Below are 22,746 nucleotides of genomic sequence, written 5' to 3' on the forward strand. Positions count from 1 at the left end.
ATTCCATTTCTTTAACAGCTCAGGCTTGAAAGTTCCAATATCTTAACTGCCAATATTATTTTCAATGATGACTTGTAGAAAACAACTACTTTATCCTTAGAGTTGTGAAAGAACTCCTCCTGAAAGCGGGGGTTGACTGTCTAATCAGCATGTTTCTATAGAAAATACTGGCTCTGGTACCTCTCTTTATCAGCAAGTCAACTGTAGCAAGTACTGTTGTTCACTATTTATAGGTCCATTTCTCTTGATTGTTGAAAAGTTAGGTTTGGTTGACCTGGCTGGCTGAAAGCCATCACATAGACTTGTTAGTAATACCAAATGGAGCTAAACCTTTAGGTTTCTCTATAGTAGAATTCTTGTAATAAGTCTGCGTATTTTGCGAATCTAAGTAAACTCTGAAGCTCTAACGCCGAGATTCATTCCAACTTCTCTCAGTTGCTGAAAACTTTATAGGAATCTTATTTATTTAAGTTATTATTTTTTATGTACTTAGCTGGCTATGTCTATATTTGGCTGACTTCATTTTGTTTATTTTTAACTAGAGCATATATTTTACGAGCAATTGATGACATTTGAAATATTTCGATGCCTGCGCCACCTAGCGGTTAATAATTTTAGAAAAAAACCAGCCCGTAACAAAGTCTTTTACCTGTCACCTGCATTTCATTGAGCTTTGTCTCCAATTTTTAGTGTTCGCCTTGGTGCTGTCCGGCAGATGGAGGACTCTATAGTTTTATATCAACTTCGCCAGTTGATTTTTATGAGGAGCTGTTTTCATGGTAGAAAATTCACAAGTAAGACTGTAAGGCGGCCGCCGTAGCCGAATGGGTTGGTGCGTGACTACCATTCGGATTTCACAGAGAGAACGTAGTTTCGAATTTCGGTGAAACACCAAAATTAAGAAAGCCATTTTTATAATAGCGGTCGCCCCTCGGCAGGCAATGGCAAACCTCCGAGTGTATTTCTGCGATGAAAAAGCTCCTCATAAAAAAAATATCTGCCGTTCGGAATCGACTTGAAACAGTAGGACCCTCAATTTGTGGAACAACATCAAGACGCACGCCACAAAAATGAGGAGGAGCTCGGGCAAACACCCAGAAAGGGTGTACGTGCCAACTATATATATATATATATAAAGGGTGGTTAAATTTCAAGGGCCGATGTTGAATGGGAACCACACCTAAAAGTCAACGACACCGTTGAACTTCTTTCTTTGGGGTTATTTGAAAGGAAAGGTGTACGTTGATAAGCCAGCAACAATTCAAGAGATAAAAGATGAGATAATTCGGAACATTGACGGCATAGAACCTCAATTATGCCTGAGCGGCTATTTGCCGCGGCGGCTATTTGAGTGATATTGTATTCTATACGTAATTGATATGTACCAGTATTATCATAATAAGGAGAAATGACAATAATTTCTAAAAACAAATGTTTTTTATTCAAAATCAACACCGGCCCTTGAAACTTAATCAGCCTTTATAAGACTGGCCCTATCTGTCAAGTAGTGGCTGCTAATAAAAAAAATATAAGAAAATGCTTTTTGATTTGAACTGTTTTAATAATGTCCAAGTATGATGGTAAAGCTTTTTCAATATTCTGTTGCTTTACATCCACAGTGAGACTATTCGCGTGATAATCACGCATGACACCAATTGGCACTGGCGGCCGCCAATCACAGACATATTTTATTTTATTATACAAAGTGGCACAAAATTAATCACATGTGAACCAGACAGATGCAGTATTTAAACAGCGTAAAGTCAAAATAATGATTTCCATCAATCAAAATAATTTTTATTTATTTAGTAAAAAAGTTATTCAAAAACAAAATTTAATTAATTTTGCGCCATCCTGTTTAACTCTATGAACTCATAAAAGTTATATACTAAAATCATAGACATATGCACTTATAGTACATATATATATTACATATCCACTTTTTTCAGTTTTATTTGAAGAAAATTTTCTTGGAAGTACTTATGAAGAACAGTAATTCTTAGAAAATGCGAATTCCTTCACAGTTATCTGGCTTTGAGTGACAGTACCAATTTACCTTAAGCACTACCAGTAATGCTTAAGCCTTAGTACAGACATTTAGACAAAAAATACATAAGACGCCATTGCTTTACCGCTGCTTATAATTATTTTGCAAATATTTCGAGTGTGTCGCTGTAAGCTGTGCCGAAAATATGCTAATCTCTCGGAAATTGCGCCCTAAAGTGAATATTTTAAGTGCAAATTAATCCAAAGTGGCATTTAATATTTCTATTAGGGAAATAGCAATCGTCGTAAAGAATTTGAAGATTACACATGCGGCAGTAAGCCTCAGCGAGGAGGAAATCGATGTGTGGGAGTACTACAACTCAGTTGCAGAAAGTTTGCGTTTTTAGGTTTTTAGCAGCGTACAAATATGTTTTAATACTTTTAAAAGTCTTTGAAAACTTCACTATAATCCTGTATATGAAAAATAATTATGAATCTATAAGATTAGTTACAGCAACTATCAAATGAAAGGGGAGTATAAAAGATATGTGTTTCCTGTATAGGTGACCTTATTGAGGGGTGTGAAAAATATTTTTTGGAATTTGTATTTTTCAAGTAAATAATTTAAGAATTTGGCTCTTCTCTTATATTACTTATAAAGTAAAACTTACCAATTTGGTAGCGAAACTATTATTAGCTTTTACATTAATGACCGGTGCTCATAGGTCAATGCTGCCTAAACGATTTGTAATACAAACCTTCAAATAATCTGAAGGAACTTTTTACATTTATTATTTTACAAAACTAAATAAAATTTTATAAAAATATAGAAATTACAAAATAATAAATAAATAATTAATAAATATATTTTTTACTTATTTTAATAAGTTTTATAAAATTGCAAAAAAAGTTACTTGTTGCATTGCCTCACCTTGGTTGGGCTGGTCAAAAATAGTCACATATACTGTACATATGTACATATATGTATGTGGATCAAAATTATCCAATGAGTTATAAGTAGACCTTCGCATTTAAAATTTAAAATATTATAAAAATTTTCGTATATAAAGCAAACATTTCAACATATTTTTCTTATTTTCTCTCTTTCTTATAGCCTCGAATATTCGATACCAGATCACAGGCGGTAACATAGGCAATGCCTTCGGCGTACAAAATACAACTGGCGCGATTTATGTTGCCAGTCCACTCGACTATGAAACCAGACCAAGGGTAAGTAGTGGTATTTATTTATGAATATACGAATGCAATGATGTGTTATCCCAGCAGAAAAATGCAATAGTTCCAAATTGGTTTCTTACAAATTTCATTTAATGGCGATGTAATTTTCTGTTAGCAAACTAAAAATAGTATGAATAAAGGAAATACTTTCTTAGACGAATCATACGTATGGAGATGTATAAGTGTAAACTTAGGTATGCTTCACAGTGACGAAAACTAGTGAAGAACTTTTAGGGCTAGTTGGTGGCCACATAAATAACATACAAGGAAGAATGAAAGTATATAGATGAAAACTCGGATTTTAAAACACATAGTTTTTTATTGTAAGGGCAAGTTTCCCACGAGGCATCACAAAGGGCAATGAACCTGATTGTGTGCAACAGTGGAAAACCACAGACCACAGTGGAAAACCACTAACCTAACCTAGAGAAATTCATGGCAAACTTTGTCCAAAAGAATTAAACAACTGTTTCTAAGGCACCGAAGGAAGAAATAGTCTAATTAAGCCATTTTTTAAGTGAACAACTGAAATCAGGCGCACCAACTCACAATCGATCTCCACAACTTATCATTTCAAGGGCTTGCATGATTAGAAATTAAGACAAGATATGATTGTAGTTACAGCAACGTGGCACACAACATCACACAACTCAAGAAATAGTCAATCTTTTACGCATTTAAATCCCTAATGCGGTTAAAAGCTGTTTAGTCATGTCAGTTGGCCTCTCTGAAGCGGCAATTTGATGCGGTTCCATTTCTGTCTTTAAAGCTCGAGAAGTGCAGAAACGATACAGATAATATTTAGGGGCGATTATCGTCCTGGTTATTAATGAGATAGAGTCCGAAAACAACAAAAAGGTCCTTGAAAACTGTCCACTGTTAATCTAATCGATGTAGCCACTGGAATAGAGGCAAAATTATAAAAGCACCACATGTTGACCAGTTTTGAGTACTTATTTATTTTTTAATTTCAATTATCTTAAAAAAAATAAAGTTCAAAGGCATACAAGGTGGCGCAAAACTAATCACCCTATGGGAAGATTTTAAATTTTTGTAATTGGCATTTTTCATATTTGGTATTTCTAAACCAAACAGTCGAAATATAAAATCAGACAAGAAGACAAGGTCAAAGTAAAGGCTTCCATTACCTAAAACTAATCCTTTTTTAATTACAATAGAAAAAATATATATTATGTTTAAAAATAAATAGGCATGATTAATTTTGCGCCACCTTGTATTTATCCAAATTTCATATTTTGTACGAGGCTTATAAAAATTGGACAAATTTTCATCAAAATTTCAAACTTTTTAATCGATATTTAAAGAATTGAGTTTTAAATTTTAGTCTAATAAAGTTCATGTTTGAGGTGTCTCAAAGTTCTCGTTGACTTTTGATAATTTTTTTCCCTAATGGCGTTGTGCATTTTCGGCATACAAAAAAAAAGTTGAGCATTCATTATGAGAAGAAAATTAGTAACACCGCTGTGGAAAAAAATTGTCAAAAATCAACGCGAGTTTCAGGTAATTTCAAACTTTCACTTTAAGTATTTTTCGTGAAATGGCTGCCGAAATCCACAAAAATTGTATCACCCTGAAATTTGTGTGAAATTGCGTATGCATCTCACGGCTGGGGTACCCAGTTCAAGCCACGAAAACAGTGTGCAACATGATGCCAGCAACGTTTTTCCTCACCTATTAGAATGCACATGGCATTTAAAATTAAGCGAAAACTGTCAGTTCATTTGCGAGTGCAGTGCCTCAATTCAAATACTTCGAAGAGATGGCGTTTTTAAGCGAAACATTTAAGAAAAACTTCTTTATATTTTTTATGTGTATTAATTTGATTAAAAACACTTTTCTTACAAAAATTTGCCTACTAGTTTTGGGGTAGTGCTCATAAATTTGTCGTTTCTTATCATTTGACAATCGGCAAGCCAAATCCATGTTGCTGACGAAATTTCACAGCGGTGAAGTTAGTACTAACCTTTAGATCTAAATAGGCAATAAATCAGCGTACCCAGCATTACTTTAAAAGTTCTTAATAAAAAGTGCTAAATTATGAAGGAAATTTAATGAAGTTTTAAAAATTTTCAAACTCGTACTTTTGTGGTTTTTTTAAAGAAAAAAAATATTTTTGGAAAAAAAAAATTGTTCAAACTAAAAATATATTGTTATAAAAAAAAAATATTTTTTATTAACGTTAAAAGAAAAATTGTCAAAACTTATAGATGAAAGTTATTAATAATAGAACTTATTTTTTTCTAGTAAACCAATAATATGTATGAATATACGAGTATATTAGAGTAACCAAGGGTACCATATATGGGCAAATAAAAAAGCAGATGTTTAGCTGGTGTTGCTGATCGACAATACTACATTTTAGAGGACACTCCGATGTAGTCCTTTTTCTCCGGATGTATGTCTTAGTTTCCACGTGTATCTTAACGCATCCTCTTTTAGTTTCAGTAATCCACTAAAATAAATGTTAGTAAGGGATTGCCCTTCTGTATATGAGTTGGATGGAGTACGGGTTTCTGGACTTTACACCAAGGCTGACAGGATGAAGGGATTTCCTTTGGCTTTGTGGACATTAATTTTTCTATTTAGTGCTTGCTGACAATTTTGGTAAAAGGTTTTGTGAAGTTAAATGTCTTCTGTTCATTTTAACATAAAAGGAAAGAATATTTCTTACTTTTTTTAGGGTAAAATATAATTTTTAAATCAATTTTTCTCAAAAAAATATTTTTTGTTCAAAATTTTTAAGACATTTTTTTATTTTTTTAGGATAAAATATACTTTTAAAAACTATTTTTCTTTAAAAAAAATTTTCTTTTAAGTTCTATTTTTTTTACACAATTAGTGGACAATTTTTCATTTTTTTTATTTTAGAAAAACATTACCCCTCACAACTTTTTCTTAATTACTCATTTTTAAATTTTTTTTATAATTTTTATAAGATAGAAAATCATTTTGTAACAATTTTTCTCCACAAATTTTATTTGTTTGTTAAAAATGTGTGTTCATATTTGAAAAACGTTACTCCTCATAACTGCTTCGTATTTTTTTATTAACTGTCCATTAATTTCTGCAGCACTAAGCCGAGTAGTGAATCTTCTGGAAATGGAATGTTCAAAGAAAAATGTTAGTAGGGGAAGGTCCTTCTGTGTACGAGTTAGATGGGGTCCGCGTCTGTCGACCTTACACCAAAAGTAGTACGAGTAGAATGAATAGATTTCCTATCTCTTTGTGAATATAAATTTTTCAATTTAATGCTTGCACATTCGAAATATTATGCGTATACACGTGGACCGGAATTTTCTCTGGACTAGCGGGTTTTCTTGCATTTGCTTTTAGACTTTGTCACTAACTCATCTGCTGACAGGTGTGAAGTGCTTTCCAATCGATAAAATCGTACCAGTTATGTACCAACAATTTGTCTCACATGCTCCCCCCAACATGGATTATTTGCGACTTTATGCGCTTAAATTTACACGTAATTGATTGTTCTTTTGTATATTTTTTATATTCCCATTTACTGCGAAAAGTTTAATTAGGTCACTGTCTAGACTAAGTAAAAATTGTATTAAAAACGCGATGGAAAATCAACTTAAAAGGGTTTATTTATAGAGGATTTCTTTATTTTCATAACCATCCAAAACAGTTATTGAGTTTAATAATTTTATTAGCAAACTCTTGAATTTGAGTAAGCCTTTGGCTATTAGCAAATCTCTTTCTTTGTTCCACCCTTTTGTTGCCACCCTTGCACTTAACTGCATCTGATGTTCCTTGGTCAGCTACTTCGCTGCACGCTCGAAATCTTAAGCGTGAAAAGAAATTTATAATAAAAAATAAATGCGATTTTTTTTGTTGTTACTTCTTTTAAAACTCAAAATTAGCTCGTATACTCTAGCGTGATTTCCGCACACTACACTTGAGTGCACCGGCACGCGTGAGGGACGACGATAATGATGCCATCAGAGCCATAGCCTTGGCGAATCAGGCCAACAACCCATTGAGAAATCATGTTTACTAAAAAGCCAACGAACTTATGGTGCTGTCGCCACGTAAATCCATGCCCAGAAAACAAAAATTCAACTTTCACTCTGTCCCTCACTCTAATTACCATATATTCGCAACTGACTGCACAATTTAGCCACATGCACGTACATATGTATTTACATCCACAATCAAGTGTATATGAATGGGTATACTCATACATGTACAGTGGGATGTCAGTATTCTAAGTTGAGCACAGTAAAGTAGGCACTTATTTTCAAAAAAAAAATTATATTGAAATTTATTAAAGGATAGTTACGCGATCCTAAAATGCATGCAAATACATAAAGGTGACTGGAAAGTCCATGAAATGTATGGCAAAGCTAAAATTATACAAAAGAGTCCTTTTCAGCGATAAAGCAGGATTAAAAAATGCAAAAAGAAGGGATTTGGGAGACTGAAAGTTCACACCTTTATTTAGCAGCTATATAGTAAACGTCTAACAATGAACTAGTTTAAGACTTCCCGTTCTGATCTGCTGAAGTGGGCTTTTATAAAATCTATTCGACAATTTAAGCCCATCTTAAGCTCAGTTCGCATATAATTGAAATATTATAAAGTGCATAAGAGCGAATCCATGCTAAGTGATCCAAGTATTTTGAACAATGTAGTCAATTCTTCTGGAGATTGAGTTATTTGTAAGCCCGAGGATAATAAGGGACAAATTGAAAAAATTTTATAATTTAGAAATTTGATCAATGCTGAAAATTTTAGTATAGGGCTTTAAAGTGAAATGTCTTCGGTTCTTTTTAACATTTTTACAAAATCTATATATATAAAAAGAAGTTACATTTCCTTGGTAATCTTATAACTCAAGAACCGCCAAACCGATTGACATAAAAATTTTAGAGTTCTTTTCTATCTTTAAGGAGGTGGTTTGTGTGAAGTTTGATTGAAATCGGTGCAACCGTTCCTGAGTTATGACATTTTATGTGAGTAATGGTTTCCTCTCATACGAAATGCCTGTATGGGAAAAACAATAACAAATACACAGCCGCTTATGAGCGTTTCTGTTGTACTGTTGTGGTTGTAAGTGTATTATGTTAATATTAATTTTGGACGAAAATATAATAAAAACTGGAGCATTCAAGGAACTGGAAAAACATTTTTAACTTTATTTATTTTAGCATAATTTATTTAGCGTAAAAAATTGAAATGGAAATTAAAGAATCAAAGTTTAATTACAAGTTTTTATCGGCTCTTTCACCTTACCTGTATATAGGTGACCACCACAATCAAATTTTAAAAAAGTACAGAAAAGGCTATTGTGACATCTTTAGAAAGTATGTTGAATGAAAAAATCAACTAATTCAACTGTTTAAACATTTTACGAGTTCTATAAAGAAAACTTAATATGAAAAATTTCTTGCGATATAAAAAAAACATTTTATGTATGGTGGTGCGAAGCCCACTGGGAAATGCTAGTTATATTATATATTTCTTTTAATTTATTTGGACCAAATATAATTTTTAAAACAACTTTTCTGGAAAAAAAATTTTAAGTATAAAATATATTTTCTGCAAAAAATTGCATATTGTTTCAGAAAATTTTTTTATTTATGTTTTATTTTAAGTATAAAATATGTTGTTAAAACAATGTGCCTGGAAAAAACTTTGCTTTTTCTTTAGTTTCACAAATTTTTTTTTAGTATAAAATCTAATTTTTAAAACAAGTTTTCTGGAAAAAAACTTTTTAATATAATAAAATTTTTTTCTGCAAAAAATTGTATTTTGTTTTAGAAAGTTTTCTCATTTATTTTTTATTATTATTATTTTTTTATAAGTATCAAATATATTATTTAAAACAATTTTTGTGCTTTTTTTTAGGTTCACAAATTTTTTTAATGGTAAAATATATTTTTTTATAAAATTTTTCTGGAAAAAAATTTTTAAGCATAAAAAATATTTTTTAAAACAATTTTTCTACAAAAAAAAATGTATTTTGTTTTAGAATTTTTTTTGTTTGTTTTTAAGTATAAAATATATTTTCTGCAAAATATTGCATATTGTTTTAGAAATTTTTTTTATTTATTTTTGTTAAGTGTAAAATATGTTATTTAAAACAATTTTTCTGGAAAAAAAATTTGCTTTATCTTAGTTTCACAAATTTGGTTTAGGATAAAATATATTTTTTAAAACAATTTTTCTGGAAAAAAATTCTATATTTTTTGCAAACATTTTTTTAATTATGAAATACATTATTTAAAACAATTTTTCTGCAGAAACAATTGTGTTTTTTTTTATTTTTACAACATTTTTTAAAGATATTTATTAAAAAAAATTTGCTGGAAAAAAATTAAATTTTTTGTTTTTCTTTTATTTGTACAAAATTTTGTTTAAGGATAAAATATACTTAAAAAAAACAAAAATCTGGAAAAAATGTAAGTTTTTGGAATAAAATATAAAATTAAATTAATAAATAAAATTAATTTTTTTTATGTTAAGTGTTTTTCAGATAAAATATAATATTAAAACAATTTTTCTTCAATTATCTTCTTCTTGTAAGTTTTTGTTGAACAGTTTGTGAAAAGGCTTATATTTTTGTATCACTTTTGAAAAACATTACTCCTCATAACTTTTCCTTATTCCATTATTAATGGTCCAGTAATATCTGCAGGAGTGGCTGTCTGCTGCGAGTTCAGCTTTTTGATGTCGAAAATTCTTTCCGCAGTTAGATGCACATTTATTGCTGCACCGAGACGCGTGCGGATTTTGGCTGCAGCAAGATAGTTAGCCGAGCCGATGTTGAGTCCTTGGATCGTACGTGTATCTAAAATGCTGGAAGCATGTCTCCCATTCATTCGATATGATCGTTCCGGTTTCGCATTTTCGGCCATGAAACACCCAGGTAGCTTGATACCTTTGTACCGAAATCTGGTGCTATAGGCAATCATTTTTCGAACTCCGGCGAAGTCGATTAGCCTCAGTCAGTTAGGGGATGATTGCTCGAGTAGGCTGAATTTTCTGGTTATGGACACAAAACTTCCTTCATTGTTCTGCCTGGAATTAAAGTCACCAAGCACGATGATAGCGGGGGCAGCGCTCAAGTTCCACTCGCACATAGAAGCAGTGCAATGCAATCAAAATTGCCCTTCTCCTCTATTAGAGCATGGGCGCAAATGGCCGAGATGTTGAGGAATCTCACTTTGATGCGGAATATTGCGAGACACCGGAGGGAACGAAATTGCTTGGTGCTAAGGTCTCTTTCCCGATAAAGATTCCGCACCGAATTTGTGCTCCGTTTATCCTAGCTGTAGTAAACATCGCGAGGTTCAATGGCATTCTTGCCTTACCCTGTCCACCGCATCTTTTGAAAGGCGGTTCTCATCTATTTTGCTCTTACGAAGACAGCTCCCCCCATTGAGGGATCAGACATTCCTGGAGTATCTCTTAAATCATAATCCTTAGTTTGTTAGCCATGGTTGTTATCAGAGTAGGGAGTTGTCGTCCGAGTCGTTGTTTTTTATTTTCATTGCGAGTTTCTTTTTCACTTGGCGCGTCACAAACCCAGCGCGCAAGCAGATATCCTATGCTATATCGCCATCTCGCTCCCAAATGGGTGTTCGGAAGCTACCCAGAAGATATTTGGCAGAATGCCAATCAGGGTATTTCCCCCCTTATATGGACTTCTACACACGGATGCATCCTCTTTGCCATGAAATTGCTCATATAAATATAATACGTTATTATTATTATTAGAAGGCCATTACGCACTGCGACCAGAGCTGATCTATTGTGAAAGGCCTATTTTGTAACCCTAGAGTTTTAGGCTTTTTAGAAATTTTAGCACAGTTTTGGGTTTGTTGTTCCAAAGATTGCATGGAGATACTACGATACCACCAAGGTGGTGAAGTCTTTGTCTGCCCAACGCAGGACATTCACAAAGCACATGTTCTGAGCTTTCTATGTCCATTTCGCAAAAGCGGCAGACATTGGTCTCGGATAGACCAATATTATTTAGATGGTACCTCAGGCTGCAGTGACCTGTAAGGTATCTGGTTAAAAGACGCAGATCTACTCTGTTTAGTGAGAGAAGTTTGTCAGATATTCCTTTGTTGGGACTTAGGAATAGTTTGGTTTGACGCTGACCGGCACAGTTTAGCCAGTGTGCGGCAAGTTTCCTTTCTTCCCATTTCCTAAGGAATTCATTAATGTGGCCTTTTGTCAGTCCACAGAAAGGCTCAGGACCAGTAAGTTGCATATTTGCTCCTTGTTTTGCAAGGTCGTCAGCCATTTCATTTCCCTCATGTCCTTCATGTCCCGGAATCCAGCATAGTGTTACTATGTTGAGGTTTCCTAACGTGTTTAGAGGTGATAGTTGTTGATAGAAGTGCTTTTAGAGCCGCTGGGCTATCCGAAAGTATGTAGATGTGAGTACCTCTCATTCTCCTTCTAAGGCATTCTCTCACACATATTTCAATGGCATGTATTTCTGCCTGGAATATTGTTGGGTACGATCCCATCGGAATCGATTTTTTGAATTTGAGCCCATTGATTCCTGCCCCTGTTCTACCATTTTCCAATTTGGATCCATCAGCAAACCATAGCTGGGATAGTATATCATCCCTATGAAGAATGGGACTATGTAGGAAGTCTTCTAAGATCTTTAAATGTCCTTTCATATCCCCACTTTTGAGTTCAGATATGCCTTTTAATCTTAAGGCACTCGAGCGAGCTGATACGTTAAAGTTTTCACCAACTTTTTGCGTGAAAAAGTTACCATATTTTAGCATTTTAAGCCACTGTTACATTTTGATACATTTGTGTACATTTTGTGTATGTATATATGCGCATTTTTTAAGTGTGTGTCCATGCTGAATTGCATGAAAAAATTATTACGTAGCTTACAAAAAACTTGTGCACGCAAAGAAACATGCAACATCCTGTGGCGAGCTCGACACAAGTGTAGCGGAAATAGCATATATACACATACATACCTACTACGCGTAGATCGGTGCTGCCTTATGGAGCGCGCTAAAATTCAATTCACAACTCAGCTGCCAAAATATTCGAAATTTTTCGACAAAATGCCAACCCACGGCGGCATGCAGCATTCCCAGCACGCCAAAAAATTTGTATATAAGGAAATGTGTATGCACGCATGGATGTGTTACATGATGTAGTGATATTTGCATATGTATGGATATATACATATGTACACATGCATCTTCATGGAATTCTTCACATCAACCAGTTCAGAACTCTGCTCAAAATTCTTCGCAATAAAAATTAACGCATTCTGTTCGTCAAAATACTCGCAAACCTATACCCTTTCAATTAACAGAATTTAATATTCAAAATGTCGTCACTACTGTGGCATGCAAAAGACGCTGAAATCGCAATTTATAAGTAAAATGCAAAGATGGACGAAAGACATCGCCAAGACCAGTTCACAAATCTTTTTATACGTAATTGAGTATTCATAGAGGTCGGTCTCCATCTGGTATCGCTAGGAACCAAAATGTCTATGCGTGGCTTATTGTCAACCAGGCTAACCTAACCTAACTTATCGAGTAAATACTTTAATTTACATTTTTTAATTTAATTATTTAATTTTATTTATTTATTTTATTTATTTATCTACACAACTAAAAATCAAATTCTTAAATCTAATGTTAAATAAACAATTGCGAGAATTCAAATCAAATTTAAGATTAAAATTAAGACATGAAAATAAACACTGGATCTTTATAATTTTTACATTTGCTTAATATCGGATGTACAACTAATTAATTTCGTATTTGCTAGTAACCTCATATCTATTTATGTAGTCAATATTTTGACAGTGGTAGCTACTGGGTTGCCCATATTCGTGTTTTTTTTTAATCAAAGAAAAACCCAATTTTTTTGATGTTGACGATAGTAATCATTTTATTTGGTTCAAGTAGATTTGTTGACATCACTTTTTGAATAATGACATCTCTCAAATGGCTGCCTTGAGCCTGTACGGCGTATTGTGTCCATTTTGCAGCATTTTCCATAGTTTTAGCTAACATTTCGGCTGGAATAGTGGCTATTTCCTCACGGATGTTGTTCTTGAACTCTTCTATGGTCTTTGGCTTATTAATATAAACCTTTGATTTTAAATATCCCCACAAGAAGAAGTCAGGTGGCGTTCAATCGGGCGAACGCGGTGGCCAGTCAAAATCGCCATTTTTCGACATCAAACGACTAGGAAACAATTTCCTCAAAAAATCGATTGTGGTGCGAGCTGTGTGTGGTGGAGCGCCGTCTTGTTGAAACCAGAACTGCCTCATACGCTTTCGACGAATAATTGGCATCACAAAAGTGGTTATCATATCGTGATAATGCTCCTGATTGACGGTAACAGCTTGACCATCTTCATTTTCGAAGTTTTTGGGATGTCCTTGGCAACGTCTCAACACTGGCCCGTACAAGAGCAATATTCTCATCCGATCGCCTTGGTCGGTTTTGATTTGGCCTCTTTGGATTAGAAAGAGCATCAGCAGTCGAAAACCTTTCGTTTAAACGTTTAATGGTGTTCTTAGAAGGCGCACTTTTCACATTATTTAATTTTTTATACGCACGTTGAGTTTTTACAATTGACTTCTTTTGTTGAATGCAAATTTCAACAATTTGGGAACGCTCGCGTAGCGTGTACTGTTCCATGTTAAAAATCTGCTTGGACTGACGTTTCCAACGCGGTATATCATTAAGCGATCTGACGTCTCTGTCAAAAGATACAGGGTTGCCAGATGGGTCCGTGGAATAAGGGGTTGCCCATATGGGTCCGTGGAATATGGGCAACCCCTTATTCCACGAAAAAAAATCAAGTAAATTTGATATGTCACAGTGAATATTAGTATGCACACAATTTTTTTTTTTTATTACAGTAAAAATGTCAAATTACGTTGCAACAAAACAGCATTTGCGGGGAGGTTTGCGTTTGTTCTTCAATTTAAAGAAGAGTGCAACAGAATCACATCGTTTACTCTCAGAAGCTTATCCTGAATATGCTCCAGAGGTTAGAGTATGTCAGCAGTGGTTTGTACGATTTAAAAGTGGTGATTTTGACACAGAAGACAAAGAGCGATCAGGCCCATCAAAAAAGTTTGAAGACGAAGAATTGGAAGCATTACTCAATCAAGATCCATGTCAAACTCAAGAAGAACTTGGAAAAACATTGGAAGTCACTCAATAAGCCATTTCTAAATGTTTAAAAGCAGCCGGATACATTCACAAACAAGGAAATTGGGTGCCACACAAATTGAAACCGAGAGACATTGAGAGACGATTTTGCATGCCTGAAATGCTGCTTAATCGCCTCAAAAAGAAGTCGTTTTTGCATCGTATTGTCACTGGCGATGAAAAGTGGATTCATTACGACAACCCAAAGCGTAAAAGATCATATGTGGAGTTTTTTTCAGTTTTTAATCCAAAAAATACGAAATAATTGAAATAATAATATGATTCTAATAGGGGCGATAGCCAGTGATGTTGTAAACAACATATTAAAATTTCAGACGATTTTCTGAATAGTATTTTTTTTTTTGACAACACCAGACTGAAAAAAGTAGTTTTAAGATAATTGAGTTTAAAATTTTGAGAGTGGATATTTTCCATTTATGCCGCTGCGTAACGAATCTGACTCTAACTGATAAAACGGCGGTTTGATGGTATATTCTTAAGAGCCTATACTTTCGAAATATCAAAAAAAAATTGATTTTTCGAAAATTCTGAACCACCGGAACCCCCTAAACGGAAGCTGGATCGGACCACAAACTTCGTTTTCTCTGTATTAATTTTTAGCCCAGTATTTGGTATTATTGTTTCTAGTTTTATAATTCCATTATTTAATTCACTTCTGCCGTTCGCCATAATATGATAAGTTTATCATAAGCATATGCACAAAGCTGGAATGGCTTGCTGTATATAGTCTCATTTGATTTTACGATTTTTCTTGATTCTCCTAACACAGATACAATTTGAGTTACATACAAGGATACATGATTTCCGAATCCTTGTCCGAAGTAGGCTGGCTTTAAGATAAGCTTATGCTCTCTCTTACTTGCGAATTATTTTTTCATAATTTTTATTTTTTCGTTTATTCCGTTCAAAGTCAGTTGAATTTTATTTAGTGGAATGAAAAACAGGGTTTGATGAGGACAAATAGGAACTTTTAGGGAAAGTCAGTGATTTATGCCTGCAAAAATTAGTTAATTTTAGTTTCTCATAAAGATTTTCCGGAGCTTTGGCATAAACCCTAATCATTGAGTACAATATCCTAATCGGATCCATAAGCACTGTTCCAGTCCTCTGCCAGCTCTTTGATAATTAATTGACTTGATGGAATATGATCTCTTCTGAAGCGTTCATGCCACTCATAAACGGCTGTTTTCTTTAGAGCCACCTTAGCCGAATGGGTTGGTGCGTGACTACCGTTCATTAAATACGAAACGGTAGAAACTGTTTTTTCTAATAGCAGTTGGCGCTCGACGATCAATGGCAAACCTCCGACTGTTGTTCTACCATTAAAACGCTCCTCATAAAAAACCATTCACCGTTCGGAGACATTCTAAAACTGTATTTATTTACAATAATTTCATTTAACCCATTATAAAATTTTTCTGTGTATAAGCTTAATTTTTATTAACATCAATATTTGAAATTTTACCACTTTTGCACGCACATAAATTTAATTTTATGAGCAAATGACAGTTTGTAAAAGCATCAATGATGCGATCGCGGATGTTATAAAGCCGAAACTTGCTAAATTCCGTCCGTTCACGTATCGTATTCCGAAATATAAGTTATTCAGTCACAATTTGGGCCCAGATTTGTGTGAGGCAGCTTTGAATATCACCTATTGAGTTCTTGCCATAAGTTATCTTTTAGCCTAACAGAGCTATATTTGCACAAAGGATACCATAATTTATTTATAAAAAAAATAATAAGTCTTCAAAAATCAAAAAGTCAAAAAGAGTTGAGTCTATTCATATGTTGTTAAGTATTTTCAATCAAGCCGTAGAGCAACTATGCTTAGGTCTAAATTCGGACAGTCACGGGAATAAAATATTGTATTTAGGAACAAATGATGAAGCCTGTGCCACAAGAATTTCTTAATAAAGCGTTTTTCAGTAAGAGCGCTTCAACTTTTTTTTTTAATAAAACACAAACGGTTTGACTTTTTTAACTAATTTTTTTTTTATTATCGAGTTTGAACATATACATTTAAGTATGAAATTCGATTTCTTTTGCATGACCACCGCGTGCACGTTTTACGAAGTCCAATCGTTGAACCCAATTTTCGACCACTCTTTTGCATAATCGGCCGAAATTCCAGCAATTTCGCGTTCAATATTGGCTCTGAGTTCACAAATCGTCGCCGGCTTGTTACTGTAGACCAATGACTTCACATAACCCCAAAACGGGACGGCTTGTTAAATGGAAATGGCCGTAATGCTCTTTAAGTAGCAGCAACAGAACGATTATTTTTATAAAAAATTTGCACGATTTGCAATCGTTGCTCAAGTGTGTAGCGTTCCATGATGAAATGTATACTAATGAAGTTTACAAATGACAAGCGAAAAATAAAAAATATTGCGTCGATCGCCCTCCCTATCGGAAAAAAGTTGAAGCGCAGTAGATTAGTTCATTTATTTCAAAAAACCCTATTTAAAAAAAAAGTGCAGCCTTAACGCCAATCACAAGAGGGTGGGTCATTTCTACACCGTGTTTTTTTTACTTCGAATTTCCGCGGAAGAATAAGAAAACGTCGCACTGATTTTTGAAATTGGTTAATTTTTATTTTGGCCGCACTGGGTGTTTTCTTCCATATAAATTCCGAGCATTAAAAAAAAATACAAAATTAAAAAAAATAAAATAATTCCGAGTTTTTAGCGAAATGGAACCTGCACTTTATTACATCAAAATTCAGTGGGCTTTTCAAATGTGTACTTGAAAATTCTCTACGTATTCTGAAGTTTAAAGTTTTGATGAAAATTTGTTGAATTTTCTCTTTTTAATTTACATAATCCTGGATTTTCATAAAAGATAGTATTTAAATTAAATAAGAAACAAATAAATTGTCAGCACTTTTCAATAAGTCCCTGTGGTATAGGGTACGATACAATTTGGAACTTCATTTTATGAGACATTGAGAAATTTATATAACTCTATTTACGTCCTTTCTTACTACCCTCAAATTTATCTTTCACTCTTGGATTTTTTCTTTTTCAGTACGAGTTACGTTTGGAAGCGTCCCGCAATCGCAAAACCAACTACACCACCGTCGTCATCAACGTACGTGATGTCAACGATAATCCACCGTCATTCGATCGTCAAACATATCGCACACAAATCACCGAAGAGGACGATCGTAATCTTCCCAAGCGCATACTGCAGGTTTGTCAAAATTCAAAATATTTATCGCATATGCAGAAAACAAATCGAAAAAAGGGAACAAAAGGTTTGGAAATGATGGTGCGTGAAGCCCACATATACTTGTACGTACATTCATAAATACTTATATTAAAAGTGCAACCTAACTTCTACTTGTTAAGATGGACAGATAGATGCAGTGGTAAAAGCTAGTCGAAATAGAAAGGTATAAAATATTATTATACATAAAAATCTTGGGCAACTGCGAACGTAGTAACACAACTGCAGTTCATTTCTTCATTATTTACTTCAGTCAAAGTTGTTAACTTTTGTGTCACATTTAATTTTTTATTGATTTTTTGATTTTCTGCTTGCTTTTGAAGAAAACTGTTGCTGAGGTTGATCAACTATGACTAAATCTTAAAATTATTAGTATTTTCTCAAAATGTGTTCTGTTTATTTAAAAAATAATAAAATAAATAATTGGCGCATTCACTTCTGTTAGGTGTTTGGCCGAGCTCCTCATCCTATTTGTCGTATGCGTCTTAATGTTGTTCAAAAATGGAGGGGCCTACAGCTTCAAGCCGACTATGAACGGTAGATATTTTTTTTATGAGGAGATTTTTCGTGGCAAAAAAACACTCGGAAGTTGCTATTGCGTGCCGAAGAGCGAACATTGTTCAATGGCGATTTAGAGGTTTCGAGAAAAGCTTAAGAGTTTTAGTATTTGGTGTAGCCAAATAAAGCCAAAACAAAAGTAAGAATGAGAAAATTAAATGGAACAGTTCAGTATAAAGCAGGGTGAGAAAATGCAGTATGAAAAGCAATAGCAAAGCTATGGTTCTGATGATTCTGCTCTGGTCGACTAAACCTGTAAAATGTAGAAAAAAACAGTGAAAATCAACGAGCCGGATGGAGATGTGAGCAGTTATTTCAATATTCAGAAACTGACAATTGTAATAATTTTCGTAAGAAAAACTATAACTTTATTGATTTCATTTTTGGAAAAAAACGGAAAACTATTTGGAAAAAATTGCATACGAAAAACTGTCACTTCATCTTCGAACTAAAGCGAAAAACCATTGAACACTTTTTACCTCACCTGGTTTCGTATGTGTTTGAATTTTCAGCCATATAGGCATTTACCAACAAAGCTGCTAAGCCGCATAAGTATAGCGAAAAGCATTTAAGTGCGCATATATGCCGTTAAATCCTAAGTACCCACGTATTTTTGTGTATGTAAAAACATCCGCAACGATTTTCGTTTGATTTTCCAGCAGCAGTAGGGATTTTATAAAAATGTGCCAATTTTAAGCGCCGAATACGAGTAGTGTTGAAAATCAAATGGAAATCCGCAACTTTGAAAAGGAAAATAAACATGCGATTGAAAAAGTAGAAATAACAGTTCGAACAAAAATAACAGTTTGGTTAAAAAAGAAAATTTAAATATAAACATTCGATTGACGCACGATTGTGAAAAGTGTGAAAGTAGCATTAAAAACGATTTGAATTCCGCTGTTTTTTTAAGCCGCGAAAAAATTAAATACAAACAAAAAACTTTGAAAGTGCCTTTCTATCTACACCAAAATAAATGCAGTCACTTTGGCAAACGTAATATGTACATTCATGCATTTGTACGTATGCACAGTGGCTCAATAAAGAACTCGGACATGCATGGCAAGCAGCTTCAATATCAAAATTTTTGTAAGAAACGCAAGTTAAATATTTTTAATTTTTATATTTTCTTGCCATTGGGTATTCGAATTGGATTTTAAAAATAGTAATAATAATTCACAAATCCATTACCTCCTTGGTATAAAAAATTTACCATGAAGCATTCGCAAAATTGGTATCAAAAAATGAGTTGCGATTAGTTGGCACTTTAAAACGAGGAACCCCAGATTTACTTTCCTCTCGGTAGAACAGTGCCTCGAAGAGAACTGACTACATTGTCCCGACGGTAACATTCAATAGAAATTTTGCCACTGTCTTTACATCTAAGAAGGAATGGAATAAGGGTCACTAAACAGTAAAATAAATTATATTCTCCTAGACTTAAAATTGAAAAATCTGTGCCTCTCCCTAATGCTTGCAGTGTCTTTCGGACAAAAGTACTGGCAATTGGAGATTACTAATCGCAGATCCCTCTTTTAAGGGCAATATCACTATTCTTTCGCATAGCCAAACTGCAATCCAGGCACTGGATTCAGCGACAACAATCTCTAAGCTGAGCGAAAACCATAAAGTTATTCTAATCAGGAGACATCGGAGCATTGAAGGTAATGAAAACGCAGGTAAACTGGCAAGAAGTGGTATCAAAATGGGCATCCCTCACAACACATGCTGTCACTGTTGCAAACAACTGGAGAAAAAGAAAACAATCTTCCGTTTCCTCTGCGAATGCCGTGCCCTATGGAAAAACAGAATGTTAACCCTGGGCAAACCGCTGCTCGAGTGTCTCGAACAACTGTCTAGTTTAGATGTCAACAACCTGATAAGGTTCCTGAACCACAAAGACTGAATATAGCCATGCTGTAAATAACTGGTAAACAAGTTGGTAACGAGGATGTGGCAACAAAATGGTGCGGAAGTGCTAGTTGTATTCTGGAGGAATCACCACTTAAACCAGCCAACCAGTGCAAAGAAAGAATCAAACGTAATAAATTAAAGTGAAACTTCAGTCGTGTTTTGTTGAATAAAAGTCAGCATTATAAACGTGGGTAGACTGCGAGGACAAAGCTCAATACAAGTCAGCAAATTGATTATTAGTCATCATGAAAAGGATAAAAACGTTCGGGAAATCGCACAAATAGTGAATAGTGCCTGTTCGACTGTATACGATATGATAAAATGTTTCAAAGAAACAAAATCCGTTGAGAATTAGAAGAAATCGGGGCGACCAAAAACGTTTTCGCATGCAGATGAGCGGTGGATTGTGCAACGAATTAAGAACACTCCACATTTGAGCGCTCGTAAGCTCGCAAGAGAACTCGCCCAATACCTTAATATTAACTACAACTCCGAAAGTATATGTGAAGTGTTGCGGAAGAATAACTATAATGGAAGAGGTGCACGAAAAAAACTTTTCTACAACGTGATTAATCGGCGCAGGAGAATAAAATTTGCAAAGCGTCATGGGGATAAGGATTTTGAGTGCTGGAATCACGTTTTATTTGCAGATGAAAGCAAGTTTAACATATTTAGGTCACATGGGCAATCATGTATGTGGAGCAGACCTAATAAAGAGTTGCTGGAAAAAAACTTATGTTCGACAGTTAAACATGGGGGTGGGTCCGTACTGGTATAGAGGTGTATGTTCGCTGCTGATACTGGAAATTTGAGCTTCATTAACGGCAATTTGGACCACAAAGAACTCCTTACAATTATAAAAGAAAATTTGGTCCAAAGGGCTGAAAAGTTGGGAATTAAGTACAATTTCCAGTACTGTCAAGACAACGAACCCAAGCATGAGGCATTTGTTGCCCATCTTTGGCTTAAGTACAACTGCCCTAAAGTACTTGAAACACCTCCACAATCTCCAGGCATCAATGTAATTGAACATCTGTGGGCTATTAGGAACAAAAAAGTCCTAGAAAATGCTATTAAAGAAGAGTGGGCGGGAAATAGATCCTTTAGCATGCAAGAAGCTGGTCGAATCCATGCCAAGAGGACTGAATGCTGTAAGAAAAAATAAAGGCTTGCCGTCTAAATATTAATTTTATTGTTTTTTTCTTAAATATTATTTGCCTAACTTTACTTTATATTATCAAATGTACGAGTCCTTTTTTGTCATGTATTTTTGCTAAGTTTTTATGTTTGAATGAGTTGAAGTTTGTTTATGTTTTTTGTACTTTTAAAAAGTACGCTTGAAGAACAAAAGTAAATTTGACACATAAACGCATTAGATTTACATTTTAACACATATTGGGTTGGCAACTAAGTAATTTCGGATTTCACTCATAGATGGCATCAGTTGAATTTTTATTTCCGCAAAGGGAAAACCGCATCGCAGGCTCATAAAAAGTTATGTGCTGTTTATGGTGACGAGGCCTTAAAAGAACGGCAGTGTCAAAATAGGTTGGCCAAATTTCGTTCTGGTGATTTTTCACGCAAAGATGAAAAACGCTCTGATCGTCCAGTTGAAGTTGATGACGCCATAATCAAAGCAATAATCAATTCGGATCGTCACAGTACAACACGTGAGATTGCAGAGAAGCTTTATGTATTACATACATTCATTAACAACTTGGTTATGTTCAAAAACTTGGGTTCCTCACGAGCTGAAAGAAACGCTTTTAACGCAACGCATTAGCAGCTGCGATTTCCTAAAGAAACAATGAAAATGATCCATTTTCAAAACGACTGATAGCTGGCAATGAAAAATGGGTTTTTACCAAAATATTAAGCGGAAAAGATGGTGTGGCAGGCCAGGTGAACCCACTCAAACAACATCAAAAGCTGATATTCATCAAAAGAAGATTTTGTTATCAATTTGGGTGGGATTACAAAGGAATTGTCTACTGTGAACTCTTACCACCCAACTGAGCCTTTAATTCTGATGTCTGTATTGAAAACTAACAAAATTAAATAATGCAGTTCAAGAAAAGCGGCCCGAATTGACAAATCGAAAAAGTGTTGTGTTCCATCATGACAATGCACGGCCACACGCATCTTTGGACGCTCGGCAAAAATTATTGGAGCTTGGTTGGGATGTTTTGCCACATTCACCATATGGTCCCGAACTTACACCATCTGATTACCCTTTGTTTCGATCTTTACAAAACTTCTTCAATGGTAAAAATTTCTACAATGATGATCATATCAAATCGTACCTGATTCAGTTTTTTGCCAATAAAAACCAGAATTTTTATGTACGTGGGATTATGATGTTGCTTGAAAGATGGCAAAAGGTCATTGATCAAAATGGGCAATACATTACAGATTATAGTTATTTAGTTCCATGAAAAAATTGTCTTTGAATTTCCAAAAAAAAATTACTTAGTTGCCAAACCAATATTTTTCAGTTTTAAAACCACATCATTGGGTGTCCGAGTTCTTTATTGAGTCACTGTATGTACCCACAGGCATAGCATATACGGCGCACACACACACACATGCCTGAGC

At 34.3% G+C, this 22,746-nt stretch overlaps 1 protein-coding gene across 2 annotated transcripts in view; it reads left to right on the forward strand.

Annotated features, from left to right (window-relative positions):
• Positions 1-22,746, forward strand: part of LOC128863604 (putative neural-cadherin 2) — a 133,505-nt gene that overhangs the window by 45,170 nt on the left and 65,589 nt on the right. For both annotated transcript variants that reach the window (XM_054102838.1, XM_054102839.1), the window contains exons 3-4: positions 3,101-3,216; positions 17,482-17,646. In XM_054102838.1, the coding sequence (XP_053958813.1) occupies positions 3,101-3,216; positions 17,482-17,646 (281 nt within the window). The remainder of the gene's footprint in view (positions 1-3,100; positions 3,217-17,481; positions 17,647-22,746) is intronic.

Source organism: Anastrepha ludens, chromosome 5, assembly GCF_028408465.1.
Source record: "Anastrepha ludens isolate Willacy chromosome 5, idAnaLude1.1, whole genome shotgun sequence".
NCBI lineage: Eukaryota > Metazoa > Arthropoda > Insecta > Diptera > Tephritidae > Anastrepha > Anastrepha ludens.